This window comes from Lagopus muta, chromosome 20 (assembly GCF_023343835.1).
Source record: "Lagopus muta isolate bLagMut1 chromosome 20, bLagMut1 primary, whole genome shotgun sequence".
Classification (NCBI taxonomy): domain Eukaryota; kingdom Metazoa; phylum Chordata; class Aves; order Galliformes; family Phasianidae; genus Lagopus; species Lagopus muta.
This window is the reverse complement of record NC_064452.1, coordinates 9790138-9806986: the sequence shown is the minus strand read 5'-3', so window position 1 is coordinate 9806986 and position 16849 is coordinate 9790138. Positions and strand designations below refer to the sequence as shown.

Genomic DNA, 16849 nt, shown 5'->3' with positions numbered 1-16849 from the left:
GTCTCCATGGCAACGCGGCTGGCAGCGCCCTTCCTGATTGGCTGACCCGAGAACCGCCTCCCCTCCTTCCCCCGGCGGCGCCACGGGGCATGCCGGGAAGCGCGGTCCTTCCGCCGCCGCGCGGGGGCTGCTGGGGAGCGGTGCGGTTCTATGGCGGAGCCGGCGGTGAGCGGGGAGGCCGTTCGGGGTGTTGTGGGGCGGGATGGGGGCGCCGGAGGCTGTAGGTCTGTAAGTTCCACGGGGCTCTACGGGGTGGGGCCGCAGGCGGGTGCGGGCGGGCACGGGGCGGTCCGTGGGGTCGCGGAGCTGTAGAGGCGGAAGCGGTACGGGAGCTGCTGGGGTCCTGGGAGCTGTATGGGGGCTGCGGGGTCCCGTAGGTGATCCCGTAAGCTGTGCGGGTCCAGCAGGCAGTGCCGAGAGCTGCGGGCTGCTCGGCGGGCGCTCTGGGAGCACGGTAAGCGATCCTCCGGGTGAGCGTCTGGGTTGCGCTGTGGGGTGCTGGGAAGCGTAGGTGTGCTTTGAGGTCCTGGGAGCGACGGAGTGGGAACAGTGGCCCTGCGTGCGAGGTGCAGAGATGGAGGGGTGCTGCGGCAGCGGTGCGGGCGCTGCTGGGAGCCGCGGGCGTGGCTGTGGCAGTGCTGCAGGGGGCCGGCGAGGCACGGAGAGAGCGCAGGGTTCAGCAGGCGGTCCTGGGAGCCGCAGGGGCGCGGTGGGGTTGTGCGGGTGCTCATGGGATGCCTGGGGGGTTATGGGTGCTGCAGAGGTTCTATAGGAGGACCGTGTCCGACCCGGCTTCCCCCGTGCAGCCTCCCGGAGGGCCGCAGCCCCGCGCCCGGCGCCTGGCGGCGCTGCTGAACCGCAGCCTGCGGGTGCGCATGTCGGACGGGCGCACGCTGGTGGGAGCCTTCCTCTGCACCGACCGCGACGCCAACATCATCCTCGGCTCCGCGCAGGAGTTCCTCAAGGCTGCGGGTACGGGGCCACGGCGGGAAATGGGGCCGCAGGGGCAGTGGGGACTCGGGGTCGGATGGGGGTGAGGGGAGCGATGAAGTGGAGGCAGTGATGGGGAGGGCGGTTGGGGTACCGGGGGTGATGGGAGCGGGACCACGGGGAATGGTGGGGATGGAGACGTGGCGGTGAGGCTGACACGGTGCTGCTGTCCCCTGCAGATGCGTTCCCGGGCAGCGAGCCGCGTGTGCTGGGCCTGGCCATGGTGCCTGGGCACCACATCGTGTCCATCGAGGTGGAGCGCGACGCCGCCGCCGCCCTGTGCTCCTGACGGCCCCACCGTGGGACGGAGCCCTGAGTGTTGTGCACCTCTCATGTGCCCCAACGGGTGATGGACGCCTGCCATGCAAAATGAACGCCGGGACTGCGGTCCCCGCAGCCCCAGTAGAGCTCCCGTGGTGGTCACGTGTCACCACGTGATGCCGTCATTCCAGTCCCCTGCAAAGCAGGACGCAGATGCCCCTTCCTCCCCCAAACACTCCGTTTTCAGCCTGAAACAGAGTTGTGCAGGTTAATTTAATCTCGGGTGCAAAAGGTTTCAGTGGGCGAGAGGGAACACGCGGCAGTCCTGGTCCCTCCTAACTGCGATAAAACGCCGCGGCCAAGGGGGGTCAGGGAGGAACAGGAACAAGGGGGGGGGGTGCACAGAGGGTCTGGGGCGGCCACAGGGAGGGGTGGGAGGGGTGGGAGGGGGCCGCTGATGGCGCCATCCCCCCGGGTTGCGGTGACGCTGAGACGCAGCCCCCGACAAGTGGTGCACCCAGGGACCTGCAGCGGGAGTCAGGAACCCCAGGGCCGCCCTCCCCCCACAACAAGGCAGCCCCCACAGCACTTCATGTAAGGGTTAGAAAAAGATGCAGAAATGATCATTTACAAAATAAAGATCCCCAAAATGCCCCTCCGGGATAGTTTCTGGTTGAAATCTGAGAAAGGTCTGTCAAAGCTCCCCCCGCCTCCAAGGTCCCTCTTAATGCTTTGTGGGTGAGGACGGGGGCAGAACGCACCCCAGAGCCTCCCTGTGTCGTGGGGGCATCAGGAGCTTCTGCGATGAGTGGGAAGGGTTGAAGACCGATTTCTGTTAACAGTAGAAAGTCTGCGTGCTTATGAAGAGGTAAAGCAACTTATTTATCACTTTATTTCGCGCTTCATTCAAATATTTGACTGAATCCTGAGTTCTGGAGCAGGTCAAACTGGGCCAGCAGTGAGCAGACAAGTACGGAATATTTTCCAGCAGATCGTAACGTGTGAACCACGGGAACGGCTGTGACCTGCTGGTAGGAAGAGCACACCAGACTCCAGTCAGAACATGAGAATCCGGCTCTGTCCAAGTCCCAGATGCGTGGCCAGCAGCCAGAAGGACTGAGCGCGTGTGCGCAGGGTGACGCTGCCGGTCAGTTGAGAGCAAACACGTGGCTGAAGAATCTGATGCTGATCGGGTGAAAAGACTGCTAACGTGAGCCCATGTTTAAAGACACAACCACAAACACAGGGTTGCCCCAGTGACCCCTGCCAGGGCCCGCAGATTGCACCTGCCATGTTAAAGCATCTCCACAACAGTGTTGGGAAGTGGCTGCTCCACATTTTCCTGCTGTTTCTGGGGCTTGTCTGTGTTCCCTCTCTCTCCGTTACTGTTTTCCATTAGTGGGTTTCCATACCCACCTGTTTGTAGGTTGTTTTCAGGTTTCAGTGTTACGCATTCCTATGAAAACCCGGGTTGCTGTTCTGTCCCTCGGGATGGAACATTCCTCTGTGTTGCAGTCTCTGGGATTTGTGCTTCAGCACAAAACGTGGAACGTGAGCAGCTCAGTTCCAGGAGTGTTCCAACGCTGCACAATGAGCGCTGCCTCCAAACACAAAGCAATTCCTACCATTCCAGAGACCGAGCACTTCAGAAGTTATGTAGGTACCTTGCATACAGTTGGGCACCAAACCAAAAGTGAATCTTGTGTGGATCTCACCAGCTGGGATGTGGAGATCCAAGAGCCTGGGCTGAGGGTGCGCAAGGAATAAGCTTGTAGGGAATGGGGGGAGGTGGGTGGCAGTAATTAAGTGTCAAGAAAGAGGGTGTTTGGAGATATCAGTAATATCGGTGGGGACTGAAGGCAAAGAATGTGAGGAGATGAAAATGAGGAAGCGAGAGCTCCTCCATTTCCAAAAGCCACATGTCAGAGTGTCTCCATCCCCACGGGAGGTGACCCGGGCACCTGGGCCCCACCTCGGAACCCCCGTTGCCTGGGCACCCAGGCAGGCCGTGCTGTGCTCTGGGACCATGGAGCGGCGGTGGCTGCCCCTCCTGCTGCTCCTGGTGCCCTGGCTTCCGGGGCTGCTCCCCTGCCTGCTCTGCTTTGGGCCCCCCATTCAGTGGGCCCGGCTCTGCCGTGAGATGGCCAGGAGCTCTCAGGACTCCCAGCACCAGCACTGCCTGGAGGCCCTTGCAGAGGCTGCTGTGCCACTTGCCCCCGTCACTGTGGGTGGGTGGTGGGACCCCAGGGATGCCCACCCCAATGGGACCCTCTGCCCCCGTCCTGACTGGCACCCGAGGGGCCACCATCTCAATGGGACACTCAGACGAGCATTCTGGGGGCCCTCAAGCATGCCACGGTCTCCCCAGTCTTGAGGTGGACTCCCCCAGGCACCCCTCAGACCCATCTGGCACTCTCCCAACTCTGATATGGATCCCGGGGATCTCTGGGAACGCCAGACTTGCATGGAACACTGGATGGATCCCGGCCCTGGGCAGGGGTACAGTGTGGACTTCCAGCAACTCCCAGAGCTTCCCAAGATCTTGGGGGGTCTTCAGGGATGCCTGGCCATTCCCAGAACCCCTTTGCCCTGACCTGGACTCTGGGAATCAGCCCTGAGCCCTCCTCCAGTTCTTACTGGAACCCTCTAGCCCTGAGCCCTGTCCTGACCGTGTGATGGTCCCAGTGCCCTTGTTGTGGTCCCAGGAGCAGCGCAGAGCGAAGCACTGCGGAAGATCGTCATGGATGCCTTGCATTTACTGGAGAAGCAGAAGGACAAGAGTGAGCAGGGATGAGATGTATGGGAGGTTTGGGGCACAGGGGACGGGGCTCAGAGGACTTGGATGGGGATCCATGGAATATAGGATGTATGGATTTCAGGCGTGGTGTAAAGGCATATGTGGGGAATCCTGAGGGTAGACGGGTTTCAGGGTATGGAGAGTCTGGTGCTTTGGGGGATATTTAGGGGCATATGAAAGTCTGGGATCCAGGAGAGTTGCATGGGGAATGTGTGGGATGAGTGGGGACACGAGTCTTGACACTGGAAGATTTGGGGGTGGGAGCACTGTCTGACACGGACATCTGTGAGCCTCCAGAGCCTTTTGAGGTGTCTCTGCGGGAAGCCATCCAAATGATTTGGGTGAAGCTGAGCCAGCTGGAGCAAGGTATGGGGCCAGCAGGGACCCCCATCCAGGACTCCCCCCCCATGCGAACCGTGGGACTCCACCCCCCAGCTTCCCCACATGGGGCACACAGACACCCCTCTAGGTCTCCACCCTGGGCATCCCTTCCCTGGAGGCACCCCCAGGGACTCCATTCCAGGGCTGGACAGGGGCTGAGCCCTTACAGCTCGTCACAGGGATGAGGACCCCTCGCGATCCCCAGTTTAACGATGCTTCCTTCCCCCAACCAGCTCCTGCCTGCATCCCCCCCTGCGGTGAGTTCTCTCGTGTTTTGCCATCCCCCCCGTCCCCAGGTTCCCCCCTACCCCCTGACGCTGCCAAGCACCTCCTTCCCAGGGCACCAGCCGGCCGCGCGCATCTTCCAGTGCTCAACCTGCCGCCTCGTGGACTGCCAGTTCCCTGTGGACTGCCCAGGTAGGGGGCAGGGGACCGGGACGTCGCTACCCAGGCCGCGTGTCTGCCCACGCCCGCCGCGAGCACCGGCGGTCGCGCAGCGGCGCGGCGGCTCCTGCAGGTGCATGAGCGCAGGTGAGCTCAGCTGGCAGTGCTCCCAGTTCAGGACTTGTGGGTCCACGAGGACGAAGCCATCACGCTGCACTGCGACGTGCCCTTCGCCGTCCCGCCGGAGCTGCAGGTTACGTGGATGTTTGCCAAGGACGTAAGCAGCAGGCGCGGGCAGTGCGCGCAGGCGCCAGGAGGGGCCCGGGCGGGGGGCACGGCGCTGCCGGCTGCGGGGGGCGCTGCTTGTGATGAGATGAATGCGCGGGGCAGGAACAGCTGAGCACCCGCACGAAGGGTGAGCAGAGCACGAGCTGCTCACCGCGTGTGCGGCTTCTCGTGCGCTTCTGTGAAGAAGTGACCCGTGCGCGTGTTGGCACGCGAGCAGCGCGCGTGGGACGTGAGGTGCGATGCGCGCGCAGGAGTGTGGGACACGAGGAGCACGTGGGGACACGAGGAGCACGCGTGTGACATGGGTGCCTTTGCGTGCACGCCCCGATGGGCCGGGTTCCCCACGCCCCAGATACGCACGCAGGACCTGGCGCTGTTTGAGGAGCTGCAGAGGGGCGTTGGGGAACCGCCCAGCCTGACCGTGCAGGACCCCACTCTGGGAACCGTCGCCTGTCGCCTGGGGGCCGCCTCTGAGACCCTGGCCCGCAAGTACTTCTACCTCAACGGTGCGCATGGATCGGAAGCCTCCAGGGCGGCGTGGGGTGCAGAGGGACACCGGGATCCCCGGGTGCACGGGGTGCGGGGAGGTGGGCTACGCGAGAGCAGAGTCTCTGCACGGCCGGGGCCCCGGTGAGAGGAGAGAGGGAAGCATGTGTTCCCTGATCCCAGCTCCCCGTGGGGCAATGGGGTGTATGGGGCTCCGGGGGCCACCAAGACTGTGCCAGAGCGGGGGTTGCAGGGGCTGAAGGGGCGGCAGGAGCTGAAGGGGCTGCAGGGGTGCCGTGGCTCGTGGCAGGAGTTCCCACATGCCTGGCTGGGTCCTGCAGTGTCAGGGGGAAGCGTGGAGGCCGAGCAGGGGCTCCAGGCCCGGTTCAGAGCTGTGCTGCGCTGGCCCCAGGGCAGAGCCCCCCTGCACCTCACCACATCCCTGCAGCTGGGACTGGTCCTTGGCTTCGTCAGCCTCGTGCTGCTGCTGCTGCTGCTGCTGTGAGTGCTCGACCTGCTTCACTCGCCGTTCCCACTGTTGGGGTCCCTCACAGATCTGTATCAGGTTCCCAAGTCCCCTCTGAAGTCCCAGCACCTCAGGAATCCCTACAGATGTGAAGGGACCGGATGTCCCCCACAGCACAGACTGCAGAGCTCTTATTTTCCCCTGGGACTCCCTTCACACTCTGACCCATACTGAGGCTCCTCACTCACACCCAGGACCTCTCCACAGCACCCTGCTTCCCCCAGACTCCTTAACTGCCCCTGTCACTTTTCCTCATTTTCCCCAGAATCTCTGTAGTTCCTCTAGGGCCCTGCTTACATGCAGGTGACTCAGTTGTCCCCACAACCTCAAGGCCCCATACTTTCTTTCACCCTTAGATCCTTTGGTTGCTCCCAGGACCCACAGCTGCCCCACAGCCCTCTTCCCTCACCTCCAACAGATGGGAATATGAGGTCTCTTTCCCCTCCTGCTCTCTCTCCATCCTTCTTACCTCCTCCTAGGTCTGTCTGGCGATGCTGCCGAAAATCTCCGGAGCCTCCCAGACCCCAGTGACTTCCAGGCACCCCATGGACCTGGACACCAGGGCCCCAATGGGAGCGTGGATTCATGTGGACTTACACCAGGATCTTTCCTCGAGGGCCGAAACATCAGCAGCTGCTCATCATGCATTGTCTGTGGGGTGTAGCGGAGTCCTGGGTCCTTTCCCTGACTCTTTGCCTGTATGGAGTGGGGGAGAATTTGCCTTTGCTTTTGTTACAAATTATAATTGTACTGTCTTGCTTATATCTGGGAGAGAGAAGGTATGGGATAGGAGGAGATGACTCAACTTCACAGAGGCAGGAGCTGCTGTGTGCAGCCCCAGGACAGCCGTGTGTCAGAGGGTCCAACACTGCGCAGCTAGGGAGCGCCTGTAGTCCCAGCTCACTGCTCAGGTACAAAGGCAGCAGCACAATTGTGACATGCTCTGAGAACACAGAGTGGCCCAGGACAGGGCTGCACTGCCACTGCTGCTGCTGCTGCCATGGAGCTTAATGCACTGCAGCTGTTCCCAAATGGAGCAAGTAAGTTGCATCTTGTCCTCCACACTGAGATCTCTCTGCGCTGAGAAGCACCTGTGCAAAGCATGTAGACATCCTTGAAGTGCAGGAGCTGGAATCCTAAACTGATTTGATATGTGCATGGGCTCCTTGTCTTCATGATAAACTGTCCCCACCTCAGAGCTGCCCCATGCACTCTCCTGGATGGGCACTCTGGAGCAGTGCTGCTTCACAAGGAGCTCAGATCAATAGGAAATCCACGGCGAGAATTCCTGCAGTACAAAGAGCAGGGAAAGCATGGGCTTGCTGGGAAAGAACTGAGCGAGGGAGATTCATCCTTGGTGGAAAGGATCAGGTCAGGAACACTTGAGCAAGCTGGATGTGGACGAGTTCCTGGGCGCTGAGGAATGCAGCCGCAGCTGCTGGGGGGCTGGCGGGTGTCATGCGTTGCCACTCCCCATCAGCTTTGACTGACTGTGGCACCTGCGAGAAGTATCCAAAAACTGGAGGAAAGCAGACAGAAGGGGAAAAGGAGAAGGGCAACTACAGCACACCTCAGCCCCTGCCATAACTTACATGCAAATCATACCCCCTCTATGTACCCTCCAGTCTCCTCTGTTGCCTTCTAAGTGCTCTCAGATCTGTGTCCCACCCCATCCACCCCTGGATTCATCCAGTTCCCAGCACCTCAGATGCCCTCCATTCTCACCGTGAACACTCAAGGTCTCTCCAGTCCCCACTGTTTGCTCTCCCTGCTGGATGAGGACTGGCATCCAAGTGTTTGTTCAAAAGCAGCTCTTTGGAGCTCTCAGCTCCGCCGTTCCCAGCAGGAATTTCATCCAAGGAGCTGAGCACTCACAGCAGAGAGCATTCCAAGCACTCTTGCCGGCACAGGTGTTGTTTTCTTTGCAGCTGTGTGCCAGGCACCATGGTCACTTTCTTCTCAGGTCCTGTTTTATGAGGGCCAGAAGGGAACTCGCTCTGATTCCCACCCCCAGAAGAAAGGAGGCTGCGTGGGTCAGACGCGCTTACCCCGCCCACTGCAGAGGGCCCTACAAGTGCCTCCTACTGCAGCCCCAGAGCTCTGCATGTCAGAGGGAGCCCCGTGCCGCAGCCATGGGTGAGTGCAGGGCTGGGGAGGCTCCTTGCGGGGCACCGGGAGAGACTGAGCACTGCCCTGATGGGGATCAGGGGCATCAGCGCACGCAGAGGGCCGCGCTCCCCTGCACCCCTTCATGCCCACCCTGCTGGTGACCCCAGTTGGGTTCTGCTTTGGGGCCAGGAACGTTTTCCTGTGAAAGCTCGTCTCGGTCAGCTGTTGGTGCTGTGCTCCACCTGACCCTGCCTTGTGCGTGGCTTTGGGGACAGGGAAAAGGCAAGCTGCTCACCCTTTGGGCAGAGCAGCAGAGGCCTTCACTCCCCGTCTGGCACAGAGCACAGCAAACATTGTGTGTTCCTGTGTCTCACGTGAGTGCTGGAGCCAGGGGCTTTCCCACCTCATGTCTCAATGTTTTCACATCTTTTCCCTTTTCTAGTAGCCCAGTACCTTCTACTCCTTGCTTTTGTGCTGGTCTTGGCTGTCCCAGGCCTCTCCGTGCCTGCAGAAATCCTAAACACTTTCGAGAAAACCTCCAACACTTTGGCAAACGCTCTGAAGAAAAACAGTAAGGAGCATTCCATGGGTACTGCAGTGCTCTCACCAACCCCATTGCCATTCCTTGGTCTGAGCCAACCAAGGAGTGCTCTCAGCATCTCCTTGTGCCAGGTAAGATGTAAAACCACCTGTTTCCTGCCCCAGGTTGGCCCGAGGACTGCAGTGAGATCCCTCCTGGCAGCCCCAGCGGCGTCTACATCATCCAGCCCTCAGGGCTCCACCCCATCATGGTGTACTGCGAGATGAACGTGACGGACGGGGGCTGGACGGTCATCCAGAGGAACAGCCACAACACAGACATCACCTGGGCCGAGTCCTGGAGCACCTACAAGTACGGCTTTGGGAACGTGCGCGGCGACTACTGGCTGGGCACCGAGTACATCCACCAGATCGCCAAGCAGAAGGTCTACCAGGTCAGGTTCGTCATCCACGATGCCTCCAACAACGTCAGGTTCGCAGACTACAACCTCTTCAGTCTGGACGATGAGGCCCAGGGCTACCGGCTGCGGCTGGGCTCCTACGCGGGCACAGCAGGGGATGCCATGGACTCGGACAATCCCAGTAACATGCACAACAACATGAAATTCTCCACCAAAGATCGGGATCAGGACACTTCAAGGAAGAACTGTGCGTCCCGCTCTGGGGGCGGGTGGTGGTACTCAGCGTGTTATTCCGTGCGGCTGAATATCAAGGGCGGCCTGACGTGGGGCAGCCTGTGCAAAGGGGACTGCAAATCCTCCCTCATCCTCATCAGACCAGCTCCATATAGATAGCGTCCCTTCCTCAGCAGATGCAGCCAGGCCAGGGCTCTGCCGCACCGCTCGTTGCTGGCTGGGATTCTGGGTGTGAGTAGGGTGTTCCTTTATACCAAGAGCTGTTTTCCTTTCCTCTTTTCCTGGATATCAGCTGATGAATGTCTGTGGCCCATCACCTGTGGTGGGTTTTTAGGACCATCATTAGAACAAGACGTTGTAAACGTTTTGGTATTCCTGTCCCAGCAAGGGCTCATTCTTTCTGCTCTGCGGTTACAGCTGAAGGCCACAGACTTCAGCAGAGAAATCTCATTCATTGCCAGCTAACCCAACCTGAGCTGCTCCACACCCGGGCAGGATGCACAGATGCTGCAGCCGGTGCTCATCCTGCAGAATAAAACTGCTTTCAGAACCAGCACAGACGTGTGGAAATGTCCTTCATCTGCTGCCTGCTATTAGCCAGGAGCAGACATGAGGCTCCTGTTTCAGAAATCAGAGGGGAATATTTTTGACGAAACAAATGGGGAATTAATGAGAAAACTTGCACTTAAAGAAGGGGGTTGGGTTTCAAAGTGTGGATCTTTCCAAAAGGGAACGCAGAACCATGCAGCTTAAAACGAGCTGAGAACGATGGCGCGTTTCCCCCGCTCCCCCCCCTCCTTCCTGCCTGACCGTTGCACCGTCAGCCTTTTTCCGGCAGGGGTGACCGCAATCCCGGCTGTTTCCAGCCCAGCTGATGGAGAAACCGGCGCTGCGCTCAGCGGCAGCTGTGCCAGCAGCGGACTGACGGCGGTGCCGAACGCTATCTGATTTAAGCGAGATTCCGGGACGCCTAACACCGAGCTCAGAACTAAATTACTATCCGATATGGCTACAGCCAGTCATCGTACCCTACAATCAGTAAACAGACCAGAGTCCTCCCGCTCCCCTGTACCAAAACAGAACGTATGGCTGCATCTCCCCTTGAGTAGGGGAGACTCTCAAGGTCACACCTGCTGCAGGAATTCTTTGTCACGCAATCCCAGAATTACAGGGGCTGGGAGGGACCTCTGGGGCTCCCCCGGTCCAAATCCCTCGAAGCAATTCCCTGCAGTACGTTGCTCAATGCATTCCTGTTGTTCTCTCACAGATAGAGCAACTCCACTGCCTCGGTTCATAATGGCGTTGCCTTTATGGACCCTGTCCCCCAGGTCCTCCAGTTTAAAGCCTGCCACGCTGGGTTGGCCAGCCTGCTGCCGTGGATTGCCCGGCCCCTTCTGGACAGGTGGATCCCACCCCTCCCAGGCAGGTTGTAATCTTCACAAAAAGTCCCACTGTTGCAAAAACCAAAACCCTCACACCAACACCAGCTGCGCAGCCAGATGATGTGCATTACACATCTATTTCAGGCTTCTCTCTTTCTTTCAGCTGACAAAACTGAGAAGATAATGTGGGCTCTAACATTTTCCAATTGTACTCACAGGGCTTTATAGTCTTTGATTCTGCCCATGTTCTGTCTTCCACTGTTGTTTGTGCCCACAGAAAAGAGCAGCAGCAGATAGCAGTCTTTGCAGCATCTCCTTACACTTGCTGCAGCAATTTCTTGTGCCTTGGTGTTAAGAGGCTCTGCCAAAACAAATGCTTAGTAAGTGACTAACAGTTGAGCTGTGTTGTCTTTGCTAAGGTTATGTCTTAGATTGATTGTGAGTATATCATCCCTCAGACAGAAACCACTGACTAACGCAGGGTTCCTTGCCTCCATGGTTCAAGGGATGCAGGAACCAGGGGGTCTGCTCTGCTCTGAGCACCATAGCCCAATGGAAAGGTCACAGACATAAACCCAATCTGGGACTGGGTTTGGAACCAGCCACACCTAGATTCCTCTAACAAGGAATTGAGAAAGCAAGAGGGTCTGCTCTGAACCTCGTGACCGAACAGGAAAGTCTCCTGGTAGAGCGCACGTTCAAGCCTATCCTCTATGCAGTAAATGATTGAGTGCACCTTGACATCTCAAATCCTTTGCTAAATCTCTACAAAGTTTGTTAAATTGCTATGTTACATCAATAAATATATTGGTGCTTCTCTCTTACGAGCGAAGGGGGTAGATTCCATCTGTGACAGAGAGTAGGAAGGAAGCACCAGCTCAATTTAGCCATATCCATTGATCTGGAGACCAAAACAGGGCCCCCAGGCCAGGCTGCTATCAGTGCTACTGGGATTAGCATTCTTGTGCCGAGCAGAGCCAAATGACCACTTCAGCCACCCTGGCTGGCTGTGCTATTGCTAATGCAGCCCTGGATCTCTGCAAGGGCATCCTGCTGACTCCTGGCAAAGTGCTGCTCACCAGGACGCCTGGGGCCTTTCCTGGCAATCCTTCTGCTGGCAGTGAATGGCTGCCTGTATGGAGGGGGTCACACTCGGGGTTTGGGTGCGACTGTCTTGGGAAGATCGTGGAACAGGGGAGATGAGGAGGTGACTGCAGGCAGCTGGCACAGCCTCAGCAAGGGCAGAGCATGGCTGGCCCTCCTGGTGGCCTTCAGTGATGGAGCCTTGGTGGGCAAAAGGAGGGCGGCCAATGTCACCTACCTGGACTTGTGCAAAGCCTTTGACGTGGTGCCCCACCACATCCTTATCTCCAAGTTGGAGAGATCTGGGTCTGAGGGGCGGGATGTTTGGTGGGTAAGGAATTGGTTGGAAGGTCACAGCTGGAGGGCTGTGGTCAATGACTGCGCCAGGTGGAGGCAGGGATGAGTGCTGTCCCACAGGCTGCTCTGTGGGACCCGTACTCTTATCAGGGATGTGGATGATGGGATTCAGTGCACCCTCAGACACCGAGCCGAGCGGTGCAGCGGATGCAGCAGAAGGAAGGGACGGCATCCAGATGGACATGGACAGCAGGCCATGGGAACCACCTGAGGCTCAACAAGGAAAAGTGCACAGTGCTGCCCTGGGGTAGGGGCAATGGCAGGTATGTGTTCAGAAGGGGGGAAGAACTCCTTGAGAGCAGCCCTGCAGAAAGGATTGGGGTTCTGGAGCAGGGAAAGCTGACCTGAGCCAGCAGCGTGCAGCCCGGAGAGCCGCCAGCAGCCTGGGCTGCATTGGCAGAGGGGTGGCAGCGGGCAGGGAGGGGACTGTCCCCCTCTGCTCTGCCCTCGTGAGGCCCCACCTGGAGTCCTGCGTCCAGGCCCGGGGCCCCCAGCACAAGAAAGACGTGGGGCTGTTGGAGCGGGTCCAGAGGAGGGCACGAGGTGCTCAGAGGGCTGGGGCACCTCTGCTGTGGAGCCGGGCCGAGGAGCTGGGGGTGTTCTGCCTGGAGAAGAGAGGAGAGCTCACTGCAGCCTTCCAGCACCTAACAGGGCATACAGGACAGCTGAGAATGGACTCTTTATCAGGGAACCAGAGGGACATGTTCAGGACAGCCAGCAGTAGAGGGGATGAGCTTCAGGCTTTCTGCTGAGGAGTCTTTAAGCACTTCAGAATAAAAGTAAAACAATAAGCATCAGCAGAAAACCCCTGCATGGCACGTTTGCTCTGCACCAGCTCAGTGCAGGAGGATCATCAGCTCCACCGCTGATGTGGCCCAGCAAACCCATCTCAGGATGACAAAACCATCTCAGAATGAGCAGCCTGCACACTAGCCATGGGAAAGATGTGCTGTGTGTGTTCCAGGGAGGTCTGGGGCCACTTGGGTGTGTGCATCTTCTTGTCCAGGAGGAGATCTGTGAGAGCATACCACATAATGCACCCACCCTTCCTGAGTCCACCACCCTGGGGTCTGGACAGAGTGGTTCTTCCTCTGTTTATTCACATTACCAGCACAGCAAGGAGACAGGAGGCAGCAAAGTCTGGCTCTGGGGTTTATTGTAGCTGATTTCTAACAATGTGGGTAGCAATTATGGGACTAAGGAGCAAAGCAGGGAGATGCTGATGCACAGAGAAGGGAACTCGCAATTCTCCTCTTCGCCCATCCCAAAGCAGTGCCTGCATCCCGGTGCCGGCCAACACAGCAGCATTGAGTGAAGCTGCCCATGTGCCCAGGGCTCCAGGAGATCACTCCTGAGCCCCAGAGCTGCAGTGTTGGAGCTGGTGGCCATGAGGGAGCTGCAGGTGGCGCAGGGCACCCAGCAGGGCTGGCACAGAGCTGGCAGGCACAGGGATGGGGCACCGGGCTGCGGGCAGTGGCACTTCCCCAACGTCTGGCACAGTCAGCACACATCGGTGGGTTTGACCAGGATGAGGGATGATGTGCAGTCGCCTTTATCACAGAATCCCGGCCAGAGGATGTACTTCTGGGCATTGAGCACGACGTTCTGGCACCTGTCGTACCACCACCCCCCGTAGCTGCTGGCGCAGTTCCCACTGTACTGGTCCTGGTCTTTGTCCACCGTGCTGAACTTCATGTTGTCGTGGATGCCGCCCTTCTTGGGGTAGTAGCCGGTCAGATAGTCGTCCCCTTCACCAGAAAACCGGCCCAGCCTCAGCGGGTAGCCGCTGCTCTCACTCTCCACTCTGAAGATGTCGTACTCAGCATAGTGGGTGACATTGGCTTTGTCCCGCACGACGAAGCGGACCTTGTAGGTGCCCTGCTGTGTCAGCAGGTGCAGGTACTCAGTGCCCAGCCAGTGGTCGCCCTGCACGTTCCCGAAGCCGTACTTGTAGGTGGTCCAGGACTGCTTCCACGCGATCTCAGTGTCATGAGAGTTCCTCTGGACAACAGTCCAGCCCTTGCCCTCGGTGTCCATGTCGCACCACACCACGCGGGGGGGGGACCGCGCCGGCTGGATGACGTACACCCCGCTGGGGCTGGTCTTGCGAAGGTGGCTGCAGTCTGCGGGGAACCCTGCAACAGGAACTGCAGCAAACAGAGAGCGGGGTGGGAGAGAGAAGGGCTGTATGAGTCTGTGTGGGCAACGAGGAGCTCCTTGAAGAGAGTGAGGACTCGGCACAAAAAGGGATGCTTTTATCTGTGGTCTTTTCTGCACTGGCAGTGGCTCTTGTAGGGAGAACAAAGGGCCCAAAGACTGGCCTTGCTAAGCATCCTGCTCGTGACTTGCCCTTGCATTTGGAGCTGCTGATGCATCTGGCCAAGATGGAGGGGGAAGAAGATCTCCTAGATGCCAGTGTGCGCTGCAGGCAAGGCTGGCCTGCTACTGGGCCCTTGACATTATGAGATGCTGTCCTGCAAAATCAGAAGTGTGCAAAATGCTCCACTGGGTGAGGATATGTAATGAAAATTTATGTTTACCCTTGGGGTCGTGGCACTGCAAAAGAAGGGCAGGCTCTACCTTGTTCTGATAGGCATCTCCACCCCCAGTTTGCTTCAGGTAATCTATTAACAAGACTTATCTGTCATCATTTACTTGCTAAACTAATCTGCCACCTATTTTGTTGTTTTTCTTGTTTTGCTTCTGATGTTGGACAATTTACTGTGGGTTCTTCAAATTCAGCCCATGAATTCTGCTTATCTGTGGAACACATCTTGCATGGAACATTACCCTGCCTGCATGGAGGAGGTAAAGACTCAACAAGAGCTACAGATAAATGCATAAATAAATAATAAAGTGCTGGGATGACCTCTGATGCTCTGATGGAACTGTTTAGGCAGAAGCCCCTTGGTTTCAGCCTGGAGCCACCAAAGGATGGCTTGACATGGGTCAGGCTGCTTAGCTTTCAAAGAGTTCAGGAGTCTGTATGTCGAGATGTTCTTGTCTTCTGCCTCAGCCAGTCTGCCTGCATGACAGCCTGTCTAGCACCTGGCAGACCCAAGGGTCGGTGCTGAGCCAGGCTGAAGCTCTCTTGCCCTTGGTGCCACTTCCCCCAGCCGGGTCCATACTCACCACTCCGCGAGCTGGCAGTGGGCATTCCTGGGCCTGCACTCACACAGTGGAGAAGCATCACCGCCACCACGGGCAGGAGGACGAGGTTCCCATGGAACTGGCGTGTCCCAGCCTGCAGCCCTGGGGAGGGAAGGGTGCAGCATCATCAGGACCCCTGGGCAGCCTGCCGCCCCTCAGCGGCCCTGGGGAGCTGTGGCCAGGGAATGCAGAGCTGCAGGACCAAGATCCAGAGGATGAGTCCCATGCTACAGATGCCAGATACCAGGTAGATAGGAGAAAGTCTCTTGTGTGCGCATGGTGACATGAGCCCAAACCACTGGACTGTCGGTGGCCACCAGTACAAACCCACGTTCTGCATCAGCTCGGTGCTGGGGGAGATGCCAGTCCCATGTGGGGAAGGGCCCCAGTGCAACCACAAGTGCTACATGTGCTGATTAGGAGGAGATCAGGAGGGGAAAGGACCAGCTGAAATGCAGGGCTCCCTACTAATGGGACAGGATTAGGTAACCTGCAAAAGCATAAGGTGCCACCATGGATGTATGTCACCTCCTCCTTTGTCTGCATCCCTTTTAAGATCACGGTGCCAGGCCGTGTGTCACCAGGCCAAGCTTTGGTCTCCTTGCCTTTGTAAAGTCACCCCGCGCAGGTCTGGTTTGAGCCCAGCAGCGCACCTGAATGCAGCTTAACTCTGGGAAGATTACTCACCCATCACAACAGCACAGCTGAGCAGAGAACAGGAACCCAGTGGTGCACCTCCCCATGCCAGGCTCTACGTGGTGACTTTATAGGCACTGCACACTCCCACTTGTGTTCACACGTGTTGTTTGTAGAGGCATTAGGAGATGCTTGCAGACTCAAGAAGCTTTCAGATCCTTTTACAGCACAATGGGGGGATCCTTTTACAGGACCATGGGGGGAGTCATGCCGTTCTAGCCAGAGAATTACAAAATACTCCCTTCCACGTGGAGAGATTTCACTTATTGACTCTTACCATTACACAAACACTACATGTGAATTGCCCACTTGGAGTAATTTCTGGAGAGCCCCTGATCAAACTGCAGCGAAGAGACCTGGCTTTTTCTAAGGACATAAACAAACTGGCGAGGGAGTTGAGGTTAGGTTTCCTATTTGCCTACTTTCAAAGGTGACGTCAGAAGGATGAGTGCAGATCCTCAAGAGGCCATCCTGCTAGCTCTCCACTCACAGGCTTCAGGATCGATTGGTGAAGTCATTGAGCTGGAGTCGCCATCCAGCAGCCAGAAGTCACTGCATGTGCAACTTCTTCTGGCACCACAGCCTGCATGATCTGAGCAGCGGGCAGGGGCTGCAGGTGACAAGCAGCTGCCTGTGGGTCCATTTCCCATTCTTCCCAAGCCTGGTCTTTGGCCTGGCAAGGCCCTGCACTGCCAGAAATGCCAGCCAGGAGTGTGGCAAAATGCTCCAAGGGTGGGAGTCCACGGGGGCTGCTTTGGGGCCAGAGAGCATAGGTTTTGTCACG

General features: G+C 58.0%; 4 protein-coding genes across 9 annotated transcripts; 3 read left to right on the top strand and 1 right to left on the bottom strand.

Annotated features, from left to right (window-relative positions):
* The first annotated feature begins 65 nt into the window (after positions 1-65).
* Positions 66-1642, top strand: LOC125702994 (N-alpha-acetyltransferase 38, NatC auxiliary subunit-like). Of its 2 annotated transcripts, none has more exons than XM_048966924.1 (3): positions 66-165; positions 807-972; positions 1170-1642. In XM_048966924.1, exons 1-3 carry the CDS (start codon positions 151-153, stop codon positions 1277-1279), a joined length of 291 nt encoding a protein of 96 aa, XP_048822881.1. In that variant the 5' UTR covers positions 66-150; the 3' UTR covers positions 1280-1642. The 2 variants fall into 2 exon arrangements, with proteins under 2 accessions (XP_048822881.1, XP_048822880.1); XM_048966923.1 differs by having other exon boundaries at positions 126-165; positions 762-972.
* A 25-nt stretch (positions 1643-1667) lies between these two features.
* LOC125702993 (sperm acrosome membrane-associated protein 6-like) lies at positions 1668-6791 on the top strand. 3 transcript variants are annotated; one of them, XM_048966920.1, is made up of 8 exons: positions 1668-4031; positions 4346-4414; positions 4663-4686; positions 4769-4846; positions 4987-5090; positions 5454-5607; positions 5929-6088; positions 6593-6766. In XM_048966920.1, exons 1-8 carry the CDS (start codon positions 3992-3994, stop codon positions 6642-6644), a joined length of 681 nt encoding a protein of 226 aa, XP_048822877.1. In that variant the 5' UTR covers positions 1668-3991; the 3' UTR covers positions 6645-6766. The 3 variants fall into 3 exon arrangements, with proteins under 3 accessions (XP_048822877.1, XP_048822879.1, XP_048822878.1); XM_048966921.1 differs by lacking the exon at positions 1668-4031 and having other exon boundaries at positions 4366-4414; positions 4548-4686; positions 6005-6088; positions 6593-6791; XM_048966922.1 differs by having other exon boundaries at positions 1668-4686; positions 4992-5090; positions 6005-6088; positions 6593-6791.
* Positions 6792-8089: 1298 nt separating this feature from the next.
* LOC125702992 (fibrinogen-like protein 1-like protein) lies at positions 8090-11436 on the top strand. 3 transcript variants are annotated; one of them, XM_048966918.1, is made up of 3 exons: positions 8090-8249; positions 8668-8793; positions 8928-11434. In XM_048966918.1, the coding sequence occupies exons 1-3, from the start codon at positions 8246-8248 to the stop codon at positions 9554-9556; spliced, it is 759 nt and encodes a 252-aa protein (XP_048822875.1). In that variant the 5' UTR covers positions 8090-8245; the 3' UTR covers positions 9557-11434. The 3 variants fall into 3 exon arrangements, with proteins under 3 accessions (XP_048822875.1, XP_048822874.1, XP_048822876.1); XM_048966917.1 differs by having other exon boundaries at positions 8665-8793; positions 8928-11432; XM_048966919.1 differs by lacking the exon at positions 8668-8793 and having other exon boundaries at positions 8928-11436.
* Positions 11437-13719: 2283 nt separating this feature from the next.
* Positions 13720-16072, bottom strand: LOC125702988 (fibrinogen-like protein 1-like protein). The gene is made up of 3 exons (XM_048966912.1): positions 16057-16072; positions 15352-15471; positions 13720-14366 (listed from the first exon to the last, which is right to left on the bottom strand). The coding sequence occupies exons 1-3, from the start codon at positions 16058-16060 to the stop codon at positions 13720-13722; spliced, it is 771 nt and encodes a 256-aa protein (XP_048822869.1). The 5' UTR covers positions 16061-16072.
* Positions 16073-16849: the final 777 nt, after the last annotated feature.